The sequence below is a fragment of the Leucopleurus acutus genome (assembly GCF_964270905.1).
Source record: "Leucopleurus acutus genome assembly, chromosome: 10".
Classification (NCBI taxonomy): domain Eukaryota; kingdom Metazoa; phylum Chordata; class Mammalia; order Artiodactyla; family Delphinidae; genus Leucopleurus; species Leucopleurus acutus.
Window position 1 is genome coordinate 47,714,514 of NC_139153.1, and position 21,146 is coordinate 47,735,659.

General features: G+C 37.8%; 2 protein-coding genes across 3 annotated transcripts in view; both read left to right on the plus strand.

Annotated features, from left to right (window-relative positions):
- Positions 1-7,718, plus strand: part of TOPAZ1 (testis and ovary specific TOPAZ 1) — a gene marked incomplete at both ends in the record, with an annotated part of 68,114 nt that extends 60,396 nt beyond the window's left edge. Inside the window, 2 exons of the mRNA XM_082847921.1 lie at positions 3,812-3,995; positions 7,499-7,718. Of these exons, the coding sequence (XP_082704047.1) occupies positions 3,812-3,995; positions 7,499-7,718 (404 nt within the window). The remainder of the gene's footprint in view (positions 1-3,811; positions 3,996-7,498) is intronic.
- A 2,190-nt stretch (positions 7,719-9,908) lies between these two features.
- The window catches only part of TCAIM (T cell activation inhibitor, mitochondrial), a 37,750-nt gene continuing 26,512 nt past the window's right edge, over positions 9,909-21,146 (plus strand). Inside the window, exons 1-4 of one of the 2 annotated variants that reach the window (XM_082848824.1) lie at positions 9,909-10,235; positions 15,791-15,863; positions 17,147-17,282; positions 20,044-20,197. In XM_082848824.1, the coding sequence (XP_082704950.1) occupies positions 10,145-10,235; positions 15,791-15,863; positions 17,147-17,282; positions 20,044-20,197 (454 nt within the window). In that variant the 5' untranslated portion in view covers positions 9,909-10,144. Of the gene's footprint in view, positions 10,274-15,790; positions 15,864-17,146; positions 17,283-20,043; positions 20,198-21,146 lie in introns of both variants that reach the window. The other variant, XM_082848825.1, reaches the window with a different exon arrangement.

Below are 21,146 nucleotides of genomic sequence, written 5' to 3' on the forward strand. Positions count from 1 at the left end.
CCAGTGAAATGGGAAAGAAACTACTAGTGTGCATTACAGGTAGTAAAATAACATATTATTTGATCAGATTTTCATTTCAGTTACATGTATTCTTATATGTGTGCTAGGGCATTATGTAAAATGTATTTCTTATTGTAGGTTACAATAAAACGTTTTGAAAGCAGAATTTTTATAAAAGGATGATCAGAAATTTAGAGGCAAGGTGGAATTATTTGTTCATAACACCTCATTTCAATTTTGTGGTTATGTTTCAACTACTTATACTATTTCCCTGCAGACTGCTAGAAATCACACCACAAAGTATATATGTACTATTTGCTATAACTTCTTGATTTTAGTTTTTAGAATTGATGTTAATGAGGTATTTTTTTCAAATAATTGTGCAATTTGGGAAAAATGCCATCAGAAGGCATTTATGTGCCGCAGGAATAACGTGTTAACTTGGAAACACATAAATGAGATTTCTATGAATCTTTCTGTTTTTTAGTTGAAAATAAAATTTTGTATTAAAACAGCTAAATTTAATCATTTAAAAAATTTTCAGTTGACAGCTTTATTGAGCTATAATTCAAATACCACACAGTTCACCCATTTAAACATGTACAATTCAATGGCTTTAACTTATGCAAGTGAGGTTATAGGGTAAAGAGTATTTTTGTTTTGTTTTGTTTTTAATGTGCCTGAGTTATAAAATGAAGTGAGTAATTTATAGTCACTGATCAGTCTTCAGGACATCTCATTTCCTGACAGTGTTGACGTTTAAAATATCAGTGGAACTCTCTTTGGATCTGTCTTCACACACAGGTTAACACATGCTAGGAAAGCCTTTCCGTGCCTTATAATCACATCTAGTAGTACATATTTGATTCTGAGCTTACAGTTAAGTTTTCATCAAGGCACTGTTAAGGCTGTAGTACCAGTGCCTTTGTTTTGCTTTTTTCTTTAATATTTTTTACAGCTTTATTGAGATAATTTCACATACCATAAACTTTACACAGGTGAAGTGTACAGTGCAGTTTTATTTGTTTGTTTGTTTATTTTTGGTTGTGCTGTGTCTTCATTGTTGCACGCAGGCTTTCTCTAGCTGCAGCGACTGGGGGCTACTCTTGGTTGAGGTGCGTGGGCTTCTCATTGTGGTAGCTTCTCTTGTTGCGGAGCACAGGCTCTAGACACGCAGGCTTCAGTAGTTGTGGTACACAGACTCAGTAGTTGCAGCTCATGGGCTCTAGAGCGCAGGCTCAGTAGTTGTGGCACACGGGCTTAGTTGCTCCGCGGCACGTGGGATCTTCCTGGACCAGGGCTCAAACCCGTGTCCCCTGCATTGACAGGTGGATTCTTAACCACTGGACCACCAAGGAAGTCCCTACAGTGCATTTATTTTTATTTTATTCACAGAGTTGTGCACCACAATCTAATTTTAGAACATCTTCAACACCTCTAGAAAAAGAAACCCTGAACACATTTATATTCACTCCCCATTCCATGTATGTTTCCCACCCGACCCAGTCCTAGGCAACAATTAATCTATCTCTATGGATTTGCCTGTTCTGGGCATTTCACATAAATGGAATCATTCAGTTTGTAGTTTTTTGTGACTGGCTTCTTTTACTTAGCATAATGTTCTCAAGGTTTCAGTGTTTTCAAGGTCCATATCATTAGCCTATATCATTATTTCTTTCCTTTCTAATTACTGAATAATATTCCATTGTACGGAATTTGTTTGTCCATCCATCAATTAATGGACATTTGCTTTGTTTGCACTTTCTGACTATTGTAAGTAACACTGCTCTGAACATTCACATGCAAGTTTTTGTGTGGATGTATGGTTTTCATTTCTCTCTGGAGCAGAATTGGTGGCTCGTATGGTATATCTATGTCTGGCATTTTGAGGAACTGCCAAACTGTTTTCCAAAGAAGCTATCTGTTTTACATTTATATTCCCACCAGCCATGTATGGAATTTCTAGTTTCTTCACATCCTTGCTGAGTCTTTTATTTTAGCCTTCCTAGTGGATATAAAGTGATACTTCACTGAGGTTTTGATTTGCATCTTCCTAATGACTAATGATGTTGAGCATCTTTTCACGTGCTTATTAGCCATTTGTATATCTTTGTATAGAAATGTCTATTCAATCCTCTGCCTATTTTTTTCTTTGTACTTTTTTAAATTGAGGCGTTTTTCTTGTTTTTTCTTGTTGAGTGTGTGAAGTATGTGTGTGGGTACATATAAATACATACTATTCATATATGTATACATGCACTCTACATACAAGTCCCATGTCAGATATATGAATTCAATTTTTTTTCTATTCCAGGAGTTATCTTTTACTTTCTTGATGGCTTTGCTTGTGTTCCCTAACTAACCAGAAGGAAATTGTCCAGGGACAGCAGAATTGCCTTCCTGATGCTCCTGATGTGCTTACCTAGTCCTAAAAATACGGCTTTTCTGTCAGAACTGAAATGTCGGGAAGGGAAGATGTTATTAGTATATTTTTTCCTTACTTTCCCCCGCTAAAACCAAATAGGAGTATTTTTCTTTTCATGTTTGATTTTAGGGTAAAAGATAATATTAGTAAATTTCTACTTAGTTTGTTGGCTTTTGTTTTCCTCTTCTGCTCAGAAGTAAAACAGGTGTGCATGTAAATTATACCTACCAATATTTAGGAATGTTAACGAGTCAGTAGTTTGTTGGTCCTGGCAGTGATCTAGGAAGGTGGGACTTCCTAGTGGTTAAGATTCCAAAATCTGGAGTCAGAAGGCCAGGGCGCTTACCCAAAGCCCCCCCATCTATAATATGGGAGTTGTTGTACCTAATTGCAAAGGTAGTAAACTGTCAGGTTAAAATTAGATAAAACCTGTGTGTTTAGCTCAGGTACCTGGCGTATAGTAGGTCCTCAAAGATTAGTCATCATCATCCATATTAGAAAGATTTATTGAAGAAATTTAACTTAATAAAACATTTTAAACAAATTTTACACACAGATTTAAATTGGTTTCAGTAAAAGACAACAATATAATATTGCCTATATACAATTTGGATGTCCTGGACTGATGTATAGGGGATTTCCCTGTATGTCACCTGTAATAAGCACCTAAACAGTTTAAAAGTTGAATCTGTTCTTTGGAAAAGCAAAATTTTTAGAACATGAATTGGAGAACAACACACTGAGCACCTACATGATGGAAATGTATCTTACTCATTTTTATATCTAGTGTTTAGCACAATGCCAGACATTTGTAGGAACAGCAAATATTTATTGCACAAACTTTAGCAGCACTATAAATAAGTACACTCAAAAATACTATAAAACTGTGTGATAGAAAGTAAAATCTTCAAATTATAATTTCTATTTTCTTCATTTTGGATTCATAATTCAGGATATGTAGTTATATATATAATTATATATAATATTATATATATAATAACTGTATGTAGTTGCTATTAGACCCAGATCCCATTAAAACAAAACCCAAGTAGCTATTCTGGTTTTTTAGTTATTCTGAAATTATGTTGTGTTGACTATGGCTTAAAATAAATGGACATTTGCTACAATGAGGCTCAAATTTCTTTTTCAGGGTTTGTTTTTTTTGTAATTTCTCACTTCATGTTTAATGTTTCAAAACCATTTTACAAAGAATGATCTCAGTTGTACTAGGATAGGCTCACTACCATATAATTTATGCAATAAATCTGCTTTGAATGTGAAGAATTATTCTGAAACAAAAGTAATTATCACCTGTGGATATTTTGTAAGTCTAGGTTTTCACCTACCGGGGTTTTAGTAAAGTTTGATCTGTTACTTGACTTTCAGGTGCTCTTTCATTGGGTTGCTACCCACCATTGGAGGGAAATTTATACCGAAAACTTCTACTGATTCCTTCCTATTTGTCTGAGATTGAAATGCTTTTAGCTATTGAAATCTTCATGGTATCTAATGCTAGTAGTATTCAGAGTCCTGGAACTTCTACACAGATGCTGCAGATAGTTTTAAAAAGGTTGGTTGAAATAACTTCTGACTGCATCCTGAAAGCAGATCATGTCCCTACACTTGCCCTAGGATGTAAATGTTTTATTTGTTTGTATATATATAAACAGTTATATATTTATATACTGCATATTTATATATTCATATACTTGTGCATGTGTGTATTGGCAAACTTTGGTAGCATTTATACTGAGAGGATTTTACGTATTTGAGGTTGAAATCCAAACAAGTTAGTACCTTTCAGTAAACATTTTAACAACTTCAAAGATCTTGTTTAGGTGTTCAAAGAGATGGGTCTTTTTTTTTTTTTTTTTTGTGGTACGCGGGCCTTTCACTGTTGCGGCCTCTCCTGTTGCAGAGCACAGACTCTGGACGCGCAGGCTCAGCGGCCATGGCTCATGGGCCCAGCCGCTCCGCGGCATGTGGGATCCTCCCGGACCGGGGCACGAACCCGCGTCCCCTGCATCTGCAGGCGGACTCTCAACCACTGCGCCACTAGGGAAGCCCGAGATGGGTCTATTTTAGGTGTGGACCTTTCTCGTGTACTGGTGGTTTTTAGTTAGGTACCTAAAAGTTATCTTTTTGGTCAACACAAAAGATCTAAGAACCAGGTCTAAAAGGGAAATATATGATAATCTATTAGGTTCAGTCAAGAATCCAGTTCAAAATAAAGCCATCAGCCTAGTTTCAATATTTTAAAATGTTGTTATAAATACATAAATATTATAATGTAGTTGTTGGACCAGAGTGGCATCCCTTCAGATAATTTTGTTCAAAATCCCAGCATTTAGTTTTACACCACTCCAATTTCTTGTCAGCTCTATCTAGGAAACTTGTAATATAAGGATCTCATGGGACTCCTGTTTTGGCGTTTCTTAACAAGAATTTTGCTTCAGTTTACTGGTGTTAGAAACCAGATCCTCAGACTGAATATTCTGTTAGTTATCTATTACAGTGTATAAGTTATCCCAAAGCTTAGTGGTTTAAAATAGCAAGTATTTTCTTAGTTTCTGTGGGTCAGGAATTTTAGAGTAGCTTAGCCAGATGGTTGTGGCTAGGGGTCTCTCATGTCATTGGACTCAGGATGTGGTCAGGACCTGCAGTCACCTACTTGATGGCTTCACTGCGGCCGGAGGATCCGTTTCCCAGCTGGCTCACTCATGCCTGTTGGCAGGAAGCCTCAGCTCCTCACCACATGGGCCCCTCCATAGGTTCCTTAAGTGTCTTCATGACACAACAGCTAACTTCTCTCAGAGTGAGTGATCCAGGAGAGAGAACGCAAGGAGGAAGCTGCAGTGCCTTTTGTGATCTTACATCAAGAACTGTGAAGGCTCTGAGATTCCACCCCATTTGCAGGCTGTAAGTCAGCCTGCCATAGTTGCACGGATCCTGGCATAAGACACAAGACCTCCTGGGTTGGAGACAGGACTTTATTACTCGTGGCACAGCAAGCAGCATGATTATCTGCATATTTGTATCTCTTCCTCTTGCTCCCAGGTCCCACACTTGGGCCCAGATGGATACCTGCACATGCAGTGGGTTCCATTACATGAGAGGAATCCTGAACTTAGGAACCCTAATCTTTTACAATGGGTAATAAACATACCTGTCCCTTGCTCTTCAGATGGAAACGCTATCTCCACCTTGTAAGGCTGTAAGCAAACCTGTCTTTTGCTCCTGAAGGAGAAACTATCTTTGTCTTTCAAGGTTGTCCACTATATTAAACATCCTTGAAATCTGGAACAAGGGTAATCAGTGTCTCTGCTCTCAGAACTTCCAGAAATGCAAGGGACCATGAAAATTGATATCTAACAATCTAGTGTCCAAAGTTGTGCATCATTTCTGCTCTATTTATTGGAGATAAACAAGTCATTCAATCCAGCCTACACTTAAGGGGAGGAGAATTTATTTTAGGTCTACCTTTTTTTTTTAAACCCACTAAAATTAGCTTTTTTGTTAATTTTAGTGGGTTTAAAAAATTAACAAAATTTGTTAATTTTGTTAATTTTCCTGAGGGCCTTCTGTTTACAACTATGCACTACAGTTGCATGAGGCATTTGGGCTCTCCATTATCCTAATGAGGGTTTGGTTTTCTCATAACTTTCCATTCCCCAAATATGCAGTCTGTTTATTCATTATTGAATTTGTGGGGTATTTGTGATGCCAGCACATAACTAGTGACATGCCTGGATCTTCTATTTTGTCCTAACCAATATTGTTTTCTCCATTACTGTTATCATACCAAGCCCTGCTTTGTTACATTAACCTCTGAGAGAGTTTTTATTCATCTTAAGACTTTCAGAAACTGCATATAGTTGGTGTATGCCCAGTCTACCAGATTTCAGGCACCAATCCTAAGCCAGAATGTACTAGAAGCGGCCTGACCAATCTTTGCTCTCTATGATCACTGATTCCTGTTCAAAGTGGAAGTCCTTACTCCCACCACTCTGTAGACCACACTGTTGTGCTAACACAGGTAGGCTCATACTCGGGCCTTGCTGCTGAGCCTTATAGGTGCCCAGAGCAGGATGCAGTGAACACAGAGAAAAAGTGATGCCTAATAACAGCTACATCTCTATTTTATATACTTCTTACTCCCTATCCCATAGGAGAAATAGCCATAAGGTATGAGTTTTATGAAATTTGGTGACTGTTAGAAAAGTTATTTTAAAATTCCAGCACTTTAGTGAAGTACCTTAAATCAGGACTGAAAATAACTTAGTAGAAAGTTATTCAGATATGAATATACTATAAATATTATAGTATACTATAATATACTATATTATAGTATATTATATAGTATATAATATACTATATTATAGTATATATATACTATATAATATACTATATTATAGTATATTATATACTATATAATATACTATAATATTATACTATAAAAATTTAGTATAAAGGCATACAGCTACAATTTCTGTTACCAGATGTGAGCTACAAATTAAGTATATGCTTATAATTTAAAATAGCCATATCAAGGTAAAACACATGTTAGTAACTCCAAACTCGATTAAATTTACTATTCTTTTATGAATTATAATGAATAATTATACAGTTGTTAATTTGAAAATACAAAGAGAGAGGTTATTAGTTGTGTTCTAGATCAGTGTTTCCAAACTGCGGGTTGTGGCCCATTTGTGTAGTGAAATCAGTTTAGGGGGTTGCAACCATTTTATTTTAAAAAATGAAACAATAGAAAATAGGGTCATAAGGGTAAGTCTTGTTTTGTGAAACTTTTCAGTTTTTATGTATGCAGGTATATATTGGGTCACAATATAAAATGTCTTTATTACTGTGTGTCATGGTCAAACAAGTTTGAAAGCCACTGTTAGAGTAAAAAGGGGCTTCCCTGGTGGCGCAGTGGTTGAGAGTCCGCCTGCAGATGCAGGGGACGCGGGGACTGTCATAGCTTAGAACCAATAAATGTAAATTACTATCTTTTGAAGAAACTATATAGCTTCTTTTTAGAGTTTCTGACTTTGTGAGGTGTTCACTTTGTAGATGTGAAGAAAACAAATCTTGGAGCAAGGATGATTATCAAGCTGCAGTGGAAAGATTAATTATGGCTGCTCGTATATCAGATCCAAAGCTCTTCATTAAGCACATGACCGTCAATGTTAATAAGGAACAGGTTTATAGTTTGGAACATTGTTCTGCCCTGAAATGGTTGAAAGAGAATATGAAGTGGGCTGGAAAGGTTTGGCTTTTCAGTAACCATTAGTTATTAAAGGCTTTTTTTTTTTTAAGTTCAAGTAATCATTGATGAAAATAAAGACAGTTTTCACTATATTCAGCTTTGGCGCTTTATTGATTTATAGTACGTCAGTAGTTTTCAAACACTAAAAATTTTGAGGTATGCAATTTATGACAGTTTTACCCATACTGCAAATGATTTTTCAGATTACTTTTTGACATCTCTTTAATTTAGGTAAACCTAATATGGTGAATCCCAATTTATTCTGAAATCCAAACAATGAAAAATCACAAACTGAGTATTGTGCAGCATTTAATAAGAGGGAGACATAAAGGGGAAAATATTCAAGCAGGTGTCTGGAGCTTTCAGAACAACCTTTAGGGTTATGAAGTAGATTTGGTGAGCACTCAGTCCAGTCTCTAAAGCCTATTGTACATTTGTAAAGTAGAATAGTAAAATAATACTGGAAAATGACTCAAACACTAAAATTCCAGAGTACCTTCTGAGTTATACCAGAAATTTTAAATTATTCTCTAAAGTTTTCCTTTAGTGTATCTTAAAATACTATATGTATCTTGAAAATTTGTAATTTATGTACATTACATTAGGTATGACTAAAGAAATCAGTATTTTAAACAAATATACCAGAACCTATCCAAACAAGACTTGTACTTTTCAAGCCACCTTGGGAAGTTTAAGCTTCTTTTCTGAACCCATCTGCAGAATCTGTAGCAGTCATTCTCCAAGGTGGTCATCCTCAATCCTTAATTTGATACTTTAGATTTGATACTTTAAACCATAATTTAAATCATTTAGAGAAAATGTCTGAGTAAGGGGAGTAATAAAAGAGTAAGTGGTAACTAAGGAGACTGAAAGTATTTCTTAAAGGGGTTCCCAAAATATGGTAATGGCAGCATCACTGGAATAAGTCTATAACCTCACAAGAATAAAAAAGTTAAAACCTAGCGCTTAGCAGAATGCCTTACTATGATAAAATGTGGAATGAATACTCTCATGAATGGGATATGGGAAGTAAGGCATAAGTAGACATCAAGAAAGAGGCCCCCCAAAAAATAATAAAAAATAAAAAAGAGGCCCAGTTCTCTAGTATGAACAAATTGGGTGACTAACTGCCATTACTGAAATTCAGCACCTAAGAAATAAATTGGGTTCGGAGATTACCATCATCAGTTTGAAGTGCCTTTGAGGACAAGTGAAGAACGGTAAGTGGGCAATTATAACCTTATGCTGGTGGCAAGGATGTATTTGAAAGGATGAAGATGCGAAAGATGATAAATTAAGCTTTTAGGAAAAATGGGATTGGATGGAACGAACCTCAAATTGACCAGATGGTTTCTAATGAATGATAAATCAAGAACCCTTAGGGCTGGAACAAAGGGAGGTTGGTTGTTTTGTTTGTTTTGTTTTTTGGTATTCTGGGGGTATTTTTTGGTTTGGGGTTGTTTTTTTTCCCCCACCTCGGTCAACGGTGCCAAAAGGTAGGAAAAGAGCGGTTATTGTATTTGTCTTATTCCATCTGTGGCAGTTTATGGGAATAACCAAAGTCATAGAAGCGAAATACAGCTAACAGTAAAAACCCCAAGCTGATAGTGGAGAATTCCTTAAGGGCCAAAGTCAAAAGGAAAATACAAACCGGAGAAAATAGTTTTAATTAGCTATATTTATGTAAAGAAAGCCAAAGGCTATACTCAGTAAGACCTTTAAAACCTGGAGGTCTCAAGCGAGAGTCGTCCTAAGGCGTCAGCTCCGAACGCTCTACGGACTGATCCGCCAAGCCAGCCTCTTTCCCTCCCAGGCGCCGGGGGTTGGGGGACCCGGGCCGGGGAGGAAAGCTGGCTGGCGCGGAAAGCGGGCCGGCGCATGCGCACGCTCGGTCGTCCTTCTTTCTTTGCCCTCCCCACCAACCCTCGGTCCAGGCCCGGCCACCTGCCGCCCAGTCATTTTCCGACCCCCTCTCGCCTAGTCCTTCCTATCCCTTAGCGCTCATTCGCGCCTTCTAAAGCTTTCAGCTGAGTGCGCAGAGCCCGCTCCGGGCCGGACCGTAAGAAGACGGAGGGACGGGAGCTTCCACGCTGCGAGAACGCTGGCGTTCACCTAGTTGCTGACGTCAGGGTGGGGCTGAGAACCGCTAGGCTTTTAAGCCGCGTCCTGGGGCTCTGCGCAGGCGCCCCAGAGAGGAAGGCCTGGCACGCTTCAGCCAATGAGAGCGCGACCTGCGGCCCGACCCAGAGCCCGGACTCCTCTCGAGCAAGCCTCTGCGGCAGGCGCCGACGGACGGGTGGAGCAGTACGCGCCCAGCTGAGATTTCTCGGGTGGGGACTCAGCACCGCGGGTAGGAGCCTGTCAGAGCCTGTCGTCAGGTGGGGCGAGAGCGGGCGGGAGCTCCGGCCCGGCGGCGCGCGCTCGTTGGCCGGGCTGGCGCCCCGGTGCGCATGCGCTCCTGCCTGGCCCAGCGCACCCTTGCAGAGCCCTGCGAGAGGATCGACCGTCCTTCCTCCTGGTACCTGGTGGGAGGTGGAGCAGGTAGGAGGAAGCCCTCGCGGCGGACCCTTGCCAGAACTGTAAGGAGCCGGACGGGAGGGGCTCCATTTGTGCTTTCAGGCTGCTCGGGGCAGAAGCGGGGGTGGGGGTGGGGGTCGGGGTGGGCAGAGATCAGAGTCGCCTTAGCTCGACGTGCTAACTTTTGAACCCAGGCAGTGCCGGGATCGGAGTGCCCGCATAGTATCTGTTTTAACTTGTTTTGAAATGAGAAACCTGAGACGATTTAGGTTTTGTTTCCGACTATTATATTTCCCCGAAGTCTTTGACTTATCCTAGGATATGGTTATGATTCAAATCTCATAGCAAAAGATTTACAAAAGGAAGCTTAAAAACCCTTGATACTTTGCTTTGCTGCAATTTATTAATTTATCTAAAGGGCTTCCTGCTTTTTCCCTTCCCTAAGAAGTGTTAAACCGAAGAGCAGTGAAATATTGCCTGCTTTTATCTCTCCTTGATAGAACAAACTACTTTTTAAAACCTTACAAGATAGTTACTAAGGAAAGTCACAGTTTAAATGAGAGTAGCCTGAGGATATTAACTCTGTTCAAATAAGTTACTAGGACCTCTGTGTGGCAAACGTGGTTTCTATCGAATGTAATTTAAACTTCTTAGACTACCCATAATTTGGCTTTTCCACCAATTTAGATATCTCTTTCTACCCAGTTTGATCTGAAACTGCCTAGAAGATTTAATGCCTCACTTTAAACAGCACAGGACTTACCTGGTGGCGCAGTGGTTAAGAATCCGCCAGCCAATTCAGGGGACATGGTTTCGAGCCCTGGTTGGGGAAGATCCCACATGCTGCGGAGCAACAGGCCGTGCTTCACAGTTACTGAGCTTTCCCTGACAGTGTCATGTTCACTTAAATTTGCCTTGAATTGGCCTAGATCAGCGCCATCCAACAGAAATACAATATGAGCCACAGATGTAATTTAAATTTTTCTGGTAGTAAATCACAAAAGACCAGGTCGTGTTTTGCTTTTAAAAAAGCAAAAAGGAACAAGTGAAATTAATAAATTATCATTTCAACATCTAATCAGGATAAAAAATTATTAATGGGATACTTTGCATTTTCTTCATACTAAATCTTTAAAATCCAATGGGTACTTTACACTTAAAACACGTCTCAGTTCACAGTAGCCACATGTGCTAGGGACTCCCTTATTAGGCAGCACAAGTCTAGATTCGAATTCTCTTTACTGCAGTGTGAACCTTTTTAGGTAATAGGCAACTCACCAAAAAAGCAGGCAGAAAATACCTAACTCTTAACCTATAGTAGCCTAATTTTTTTTAAGTTCTTTCTAAATCTAGAAACCATGATTTAATGTTCAGACTTGTATTTGAGAACATTTTATTTTCATTGGGAGAATCTCTTGTCACTCTTCCAAGTATTAATGTCCTTTTTTTAGTCATTGCTCAGTACTAAGTTTAATTATACCCTATGATTACAGAGTGAACAATGAATGAATTATTTTTCTGGACAACTGAAGACCCGGACTTTTAAATACAGAAACTTTTTTTTTTTTGACTTTGATTATTTTTGACAGAATCACTTCTAAAACATGCTCTATAATTCTCTGCATAACATACTTTATGCTCCATGTTTGAAAGTCACTGAGGATACAATCCCTAATTTTTGCAACTTTGCTGTGAGTGACTCTTTGGAGACTAATTCTGAAGTAACTCTTAAGATGAATCGCTAAATCAGCTTTTCCTAACAATTCTTTTTTTTTTTTTTTTTTGTGGCCTGGCCACATGGCTTGTAGTATCTTAGTTCCCCAACCAGGGATGGAACCCGCGCCCTCTGCAGTGGAAGCACCGAGTCCTAACCACTGGACTGCCAGGGAAATCCCTCCTAACAATTCTTATTTATAGCTGTTTAGATATGTACATTTCTAAACAGTGTAACTTGGCTGCCTGCCTCTCAAATTCTTTGTGAATCAAATTGGAGACAGCCAGTCTTTTCTAAATCAACTTCCAAAAATTTTATTGTCTTTTTAGTGTGCTTTAACTTCTGTTTCAAATCAGTGATCATGACAGTTCCTTTTCACTGTTTTATTTGTTTTGATGTCTTGCTTTGGAAAATGGGGAGTAGAGTATGACTTGGATCACCTACATTGCACATCAGATGGAGACCTTGTGATTTCGTGAACTTCTAAGATACTGCTGCAACAGACCATTAAAACAGGTTACATCATTGTTGCAATGGTAGGCCTAAGTTCTAGGCCTACTTAGTTCAGTACTTCTGACTTTTCAAGGCTTCTTATAAGATCATTTTATGCTGAAAAGGATGATGGTTAGAACTTGGCTGCATATTATTTTCATCTCTTGCCCATTCATATTCTTGGTTGATCATATGCCCCTCGAGTATTATTCCTCGTTTCTTACCCAAGTTTTAGCTCATTTATTAGCATCTTGGCAGTTAAGTGGCATAAATTTTCTTACTAATATTAAAAATGAAATGTCATTGTGTGTGAAGATGAGGGGCTGTTTTCTTCTTGAGCTAGATTGGAATCGCAGTCCAGGGCTGTCACTGGACAGATTTCCCAGGGCCAGGGGCCTGTCTTAAATACTGAATGAACAACACGTACCTGCTCTATTCCTTTTCATTGTTTAATTTTGTATGCTAGAAGCATTGATTTTTTTTTTTAAGAGCATACTTCGCGTGCTCATTGTAAATAAACTAGGAAATAAAAAAAAGTAAAGGGCTTCCTCTCCTACCACCTAAAGAGAGCCAGTGCTGGATTGGATATGTATATTCTTCTGGTCTCTTCTTTGCAAGCTTGGAGGCTTGTACCTGTTCTGTCTTACTAAGTCGAGATTGTTCAGTTACTTCATAATGACGTTTAGTGAGAATTCAGTCGGTCATGGGCAGCACTGAAACTTTAGTCAAAATGGTTCTTTCTAACTCATTGTATCTCCATTTAATCTCAGAAATTTTCCAAATGGTAGGAGTATTTCTGGTATCCGTATTCGTCTCAAACAAAATAGCAAGGTGAAGGGTTAAATAAAAATCACGTTTTTAAACATTTAAATGAATACCTATAAACACATTCTGTATCCAGGAGGGTCTTGCCACACCAGCCAACCAGAAAATGAATGGAAGCACCCACTGTTGTTTGCAAATGCACTTTTTAAATAGGTCATTCTTGATTTGTCTTTTAAATACATCTTTCTATTATCCTGTTAATGGCAGTTTTGCTTCATTACCTTGGTTCAGATATATTAACTGCATTATGAAAAAATTTTTTTAACTTTTTAATTCTTAAGATTTGACAGAATAGGACTTGAGCCACGTGGTGGTTTGTTTTGAGCAAATACACTCTTCCACAGGCTCAGAGCTTCATAAGCCGGGGGAAGAAAGGATTTTTTACGTGGTGATTATCATGTGAATAATATGGCATTTCAAGACAGGTTGCTCATACAATTTTTAAAATCACTTGGTCAGTTGACATGGAGACTATAGTATAGTTGAAATTCTTGCTGAAGCTCTAAATTATTGGAAAAGTCCATGTGATTCAAATCATGTTCCCCCTTTTATCTGCTTAACCTTTTAAAAAAAAAATAAGCTTTATTTTTTAGAGCAGTTTTAGGTTCACAGCAAAACTGACCAAAGTACGAGTTCCCACATACCCCCTCCCCACACACAGCCTCCCACACCTGAGTTGTACATTTGTTACAATCGATGAACTTAAATCGACACTTCATTCTTGCCCAAAGCCCATAGTTTACATTAGGGTTCACTCTTGGTGTTGTACATTCCACGGGTTTGGACAAATGTATAATGACATGTACCTACCATTGTAGTATTATTATACAGCGAGTTTCACTGTCCTAAAAATCCTCTGTGCTCCACCTATTCATCCCTCCCTCTCCTCCAACCCCTGGCAACCACTGATCTTTTCACTATCACCGTAGTTTTGCCTTTTCCAGAATGTCATAGAGCTGGAATCATACAGTATATAATCTTTCCAGATTGGCTTCTTTTGCTGAGTAATATGCATTTAAATTTCCTCAATGTCTCTTCATGGCTTGATAGCTCATTTCTTTTTGGCAATGAATAATATTCAATTGGCCGGATGTACTACAGTTTATCCACTCACCTACTGAAGGATATCTTGGTTGCTTCCAAGTTTTGGCAATTAAGAATAAAGCCACAATAAACATCCGTGTGCAGGTTTGTGTGTAGACAAGTTTTCAGTTCATTTGGGTAAATACTAAGGAGGGTAGTTGCTGGATCATATGGTAAGAGTATGTTTAGTTTTGTAAGAAAGCCCCAAACTGTCTTCCAAAGTGGCTGTATCATTTTGCATTCCCACTAGCAATGAACGAGAGTTCCTGTTGCTCCACATCCTCACCAGCATTTGGTGTTGTTGGTGTTTTGGATTTGGCCATTCTAATAGGTGTGTTGCAGTATCTCATAGTTTTAATTTGCATTTCCCTGATGACCTGTGATGTGGAGCGTATTTTCATATGCTTATTCGCCATCTGTATATCTTCTTGCAGGAGGTGTCTGTTCAGGTGTTTGGCCCATTTTTTAATCAGGTTGTCCATTTTCTTATTGTTGAGTTTTAAATGTTTTTTGTATATTTTGGATAGCAGTCCTTTGTCAGATATGTGTATCTTTTACAAATATTTTCTCCCAGTCTGTGGCTTGTCCTCTTGTTCTCTCCACATTGTCTTTTGCAGAGCAAAATTTTTAATTTTAATGAAATTCAGTGTATCAATTCTTCTCCTTCATGGATCATGTGTCTGGTGTTGTATCTAAAAAGTCACTGACATACCTTAGGTCATCTAGGTTTTCTCCTAGGTACTCTTCTAGGAATTTTATAGTATTTTTGTTTTACATTTAGGTCTTTGATCCATTTTGAGTTAACTTTTACGAAGGGTGTAAGGTCTGTGACTAGATTAATATTTTTGCATGTAGATGTCCAGTTGTTCCTGTACCATTTGTTGAAAAGATTATTGTTGCTCCATAGTATTGCCTTTGCTCCTTGTCAAAGATAAGTTGGCTATATTTTTGTAGGTCCATTTCTGGGCTCTCTATTCTGTCCCATTGATCTATTTGTCTGTTCTTTCACCAGCACCACACTGTCTTGATTACTGTAACTTTACAGTAAGTCTTGAAGTCCAGTAATGTCAGTCCTCCAACTTCATTCTTCTTCGGTATTGAGTTGGCTATTCTGAGTCTTTTGCCTCTACATATAAACTTTAGAATGAGTTTGTTGATTTCCATAAAATAACTTACTGGGATTTTGATTGGGATTGCATTGAATCTGTAGATCAAGTTGGAAAGAATTGACATCTTGACAATATCAAGTCTTCCTATCCATGAACATGGAATACCTCTCCATTTATTTAATTCTTCTTTGATTTCTTTCATCAGAGTTTTATAGTTTTCCTCATATAGATCTTGTACATATTTTGTCAGATTTATAACTAAGTATATCATTTTGGGGGGTGCTAATGTAAATGGTAATGCGTTTTTAATTTCAAATTCCACTTGTTCATTACTGGTATCTGCTTAACTTTTTAAGTGATTAATGGATGCCTGGAAGTTGACCTACATATATATTCAGAAATGTTTTGCCACCTGAGACCTGTGAGAAGGTAAGCTTTGTGGTTCCATCTGTTATTAGTATTTGTTGGGGTGGAGGGGTGTGGAATCTGTTAGGTGTTTAGCTAATTTCAATTTATTATAATTTATCAAATTCTAACTATTTTGTGGATAATGTGGTGGAGGGCAGGAATAAAAAAAGAAACAGAAAATTCATGTGAACATCCAGGTCCATTCTCCCAAGAGTCCATTCAGAGTAGAAGGTGAAAAGAATACCATCTTTCAAAATAGTTCAGTGTGAAAAGTTTAAGAGGAAAAAAAGATAAAGTTTGTCCTTAGCACAGTTCTTATTACCATGTTGCCCTCAAGTCTATTGCCGTCATATAGAAAACCACGTTACATTTAAATTGTATAGTAAGGTCATTTGACTATCATATTTGCTATTTATGTAGTAAAGAGTAGATAGTCTAAACCCTATCTACTTCAAGAAAGGATTTAAGGAGTTCAGTAAAATTTAATTGGCACAGTAATAGGCATATATAGGGTAATCAAAATGGAGACCAGATACCCTCTAGAGAAAGATCATTTGTTAAAAAAATAGAACTGATGAGACAATTATTCAAACATCAAATTTCATTCTGGCTTCTTGGTAGCCAAGTCAAAAGAGATAAATAAGTGTTTATTTGGCTCAAAGTATATAACCAAAATAAAATTGGATCTGTTCCATAAAAATGACATGTGAAGTTTTAGATTTCTAAAACATATTTGGCAATAATTAGTACTTTTAATTAACTATTATGTACATGAATGACTTAGTAAATAGTCATTGTTAAAAGGAATGTCTTGGGACTTCCCTGGTGGCGGAGTGGTTAAGAATCCGCCTGCCAATGCATGGGACACGGGTTCAATCCCTGGTCTGGGAAGATCCCACATGCCATGGAGCAACTAAGCCCACATGCCGCAACTACTGAGCCCATGCGCCACAACTACTGAAGCCCACTTGCGCTCTAGGGCCTGCGCGCCGCAACTACTGAGCCTGTGTACTCTGGAGCCTGTGCACCACAACGAAAGATCCCGCGTGCCACAACTAAGACCCAGTGCAGCCCCAAAAAAGTAAATTTTAAAAAAAGAAAAAGAAAAGAAATCATGTGGGACTCACTGCTTTCAAAACTTTTGTAGATTTCAAAAACCCACAAAATTTTACACTTTGGTTTCTGTCTTATTTCTATGGTATTTTCCATACACAATAATCTTAATGCTACTGTCACTTTATACACGGGGGATTTGTGTCCATGTCAGTGCTCTGGTGAATAATAAATCCATATCTTTTAAAAAGGTTATGTCCAGGAAAGATATTTCCATACTGGTTTCTCTACTCAAGAGCTTTATCAGGAGCTGAAGCAGTCAATGCCTTGAGGCCATTCTATTTTGCTGTACATCCAGATTTCTTTGGACAGCACCCCAGGGAAAGGGTAAACAATTATTTTTTTACTTTTTAACATTTAGTCTATGTTTTTGTTTAGTTTATTTACCTTTGCTACAGTATAATACAGAGAGTTCTATAAATTGGGGTTGGTTTGTCACGGTGGAATGATCAGTGCTTTGAACTATAGATACTGAAAATTGAAACTAAAACTATTGTTTTTTTTTAATGAAAGCTGTCATGTTTTATGCAGGCAATAAAGATATCATGTAAACTCCTTAGAGTATTAGTAATCATATTTTCTGTACCAGGTTTGAAAGTAAAATTGAGGGTTTGAAGGAAAATTTAAGGGCTCTGATACCCTAATCAGTCCTTTTTTTTAAGGTTGATGCAAGGAGGGTTTTTCAGTGCCCAAATAGTTTTTCCTTATGTTGCATGCTGCTGGTCCACTTCCCTATATCATCAGTTAATGTCTTCTCAAGGAATACAAACTCATGATGAACTTAGTTAGGAAGGTCACCATTTTTTAATGTTAGATAATATATTACAAAGCCAGATGCTTTGGAATAATTTCATTGGTTCCTTTTATCTTCCTTAACATTGACACCTGGTTTAACATGAAAAGGAATTTAAAACTCTTGAAAATTAGAACATTATTGTGTTGCTTCTCCCCCTTTTTTGGGGGTGGGAGGGCATGCCTTGCGGCTTGCACGATCTTAGTTCCCCAACTAAGCGAGGAGTCCTAACCACTGGACCGCCAGGGAATTTCCTGTATTGCTTTTTTCTACTTGCCATGGAAAATAAATCAGTTTTGCTTCTTTGCTTTAGGAAAATATTCTGTTTATGATAGTTGAGATATATATATATATATATATATATATATATATATATATATATAGGCTATTTGAAGTCATATCCTTTTTAAGTAATTAGTAAATTGAATCAACAGAAAAATACTACCTTGGAGATGTAATAATTTAATACAAATTATTGGGGATGTCATAAATTAACACAATTTAATTTAATGTTTAATAATGTAAAGTTTTTAAATCCAACGTGTGAGGAAAAATTAAGCTTAGTACTAGGTGACTGGTTTCCCTCCTCTACAAGTGTACCTTTTTTTTTTTACTAAAACTTCAGTGTGCTATAAAAGGTGAACTCAGCAGGCTTGGGTTGCTTTGTTGCAAAGAAATGCCAGGCTTCAGTACTGGCCCTTCACTGCCTCCTGGGAGATGAGCTCTGAGCCCCTGGGATATCCTGGCCTGATAAGAATGTTTTTGTGTGCCGGGGCCTTGGGCCACACCAGATAGTTTATGCTATCTGTATTTTACGGTGATTGCCTGTTTTCTCATGTCTGAGGCCCTCTGGGGAGGCTGGAGACTGAACAGCTATGGTCAGTCATGTGGGCATGTAGTGCCCCAGTAAAAGCCCTGGCCCCCAAGGCTTGGATGAGCTTCCTTGGTTGGCAGCACTTCTCATGTGTTGTCACATATCCTTGCTGGGGGCTTAAGCACTGTCTGTACAACTCCCCTGGGAGAGAACAACTGGAACCTTGCGCTTCGTCCCTACGGGACTCCACCTTACATGCCTTTTCCCTTTGCTGATGTTAATCTGTATCCTTTTGCTGTTATAAACTGTAACTGTGAGTATAACAGCTTTTCTGAGTTCTGTAAATCCTTCTAGTGAATCATCAAACCCCCAACACAATATAGCTGAGAGCGGTATATTGTAATAAATTCAACAAACAAAAACAAACTGTTCCTAATTTCAGATCACACTGTGTTTCTGAGAAGACACCTATAGGGATAAGAAGCACAGTTATTATTTATGCCATTTCTTGGAACTGTTCCTTCACTAAAAGACATTTCTTTTTTCACTTAACAGTACATCCTAGAGATCACTCTGTGTATATTCCTAAATACCGTCTGTGTCATATTCTTTCCCTTTTTTTCCTTTTGGTTGTGTAGCACTCCATTGAATGAAGATACCATAATTCAACCAGGCTCTGAAAGGGCATTTTAAGAGCCCTTTACATAGAGAGAAATTAGCTCTTTGCTATGAAATAACTTGCAAATTGGGGAATTCCCTGGTGGTCCAGTGGTTAGGACTTGGTGCTTTCACTGCGGTGGGCCTGGGTTCAATCCCTGGTCGGGGAAGTAAGATCCCGCAAGCTGCACAGGGCGGCCAAAAAAGAAAAAGAAAAGAAAGAACTTGCACATATTTTCTTCTACTCGGTTTTTGTCTGTAGACTGTGTGTGTGTGTGTGTGTGTGTGTGTGGTTTTTTTTTTGTTTTTTTATGTGTTCTTTTCTTAAGTTTTTTTTTTAATGGAAGTATAGTTGATTTACAATGTGTTAATTTCTGCTGTACAGCACAGTGATTGTTATACATATATATGTATTTATATTCTTTTCCATTATGGGTCATCACAGGATATTGAATAGAGTTCCCTGTGCTATATTAAGTTTTTAAATTTTTTTATGTAATTGGATTTATCAATCATTCATTACCTGGGATATTCAGCCATAGTTAGGCTTTTTCCACATCTAAGTTATAAAGAAACTCAGCCATGTTTTCTTCTAGTACTTATGTGGCCACATTTTTTTTTTTTTACACATCTCATCCCTATGGAGTTCCATGTTGTGAGGTGGGATCCAATTTTATCCTGTACTGAGGAGCTATGAAATCCCACCATTTTTTAATACTAAATTCTTTAATATACTCAATAATGTGTTTAAAAGGTCGGGATATAATCTCTGACGTTTCCTTGTTCTATTTTGTGTATAAATGCCTCTTAATATTGTTTTCCAGGAAGTCAATGAAAATTCTCTTAAGAGATTAAGTGCCTACTTAGAAAACCTCCAGAAACCAGGCTTCAAGTCTTTGAAACCAACCCAGCTTATGTTTTATGTAAGAGAAACAGACCAGAACTCCTCTGATGGCCAGGAACACTTCAGCACTTCCGGTACGTTTCTTATTTCTCGTGTGTCCCTTGCAGGCTTGGTGTGATGTGTCACATCTGTCTAACGTTGCTAGAAGACCTTCGGGTTGAAGCCTTGTCATAGAAAATAATATCATTTAATTGAGTGTTTTCCTGGAGTTAGATTCTGTTCCTGGTTGCATGTGTTTGATGAGCCATTTTTTATGTTTAAACTTTTCTGACTAGAAAACTGAAGTGTTCCTATTTGTCCCCTTCCTATTTCAGTGCTGTTTTAAGTATTAAATGTCTATATAACAATTTATATCTTTAAAAAATATAGCTTACATTCTCTAATTTAGTCCTCAAAGTACCCTGTGAGGAAGGTAGTATTTGCCCAATTGTAACTTAGTAATGTCCCAGGACCATGGAGACAGAATAGGGGTCTTGAGCCCTTTTACTCCAGCCTCATGCTGTTTCTAAAATCTGATCAGTCTTCCTGTACAGCCTTCTGTTTTATCCTTTGTCACTGCTTTAGCCATGATCCAGTGATCCTTTAAACTAAGGATGAATGTGGGTCTGTCCATGCTTTTCATGATCCTTGAGGAAATAACTTTATTTTTAGAATGAACTTTAAAACAGTTTAAAGATTTACTAAGAGCTTTCTGTGAACTAATGCTAAAACAAATAGCTGTCGTGAACTCTGGCTGAGTGAAGAGAAAAATCCTCCACTTTCAGTTAATGGTTAACTTTGAACCATTTATTAAATGAAAATAGATTATAAAAAATAAATTAAAAATGGGAGAAAACATACAGCATAAGTGACAAAAGATAATGTTAGTATATACGTAGTTCTTAGGAGTCAAAAAGAAAACAGAGCAGCCTGGTTGCAAAAATGGGCAAACGCAATGTCTCGGCAGTTCAGGAAATAATACACATATATAGCCAATAAGTTACAAAAACGTTTAGCCTCAGTAATCAAATGCAAACTAAATTA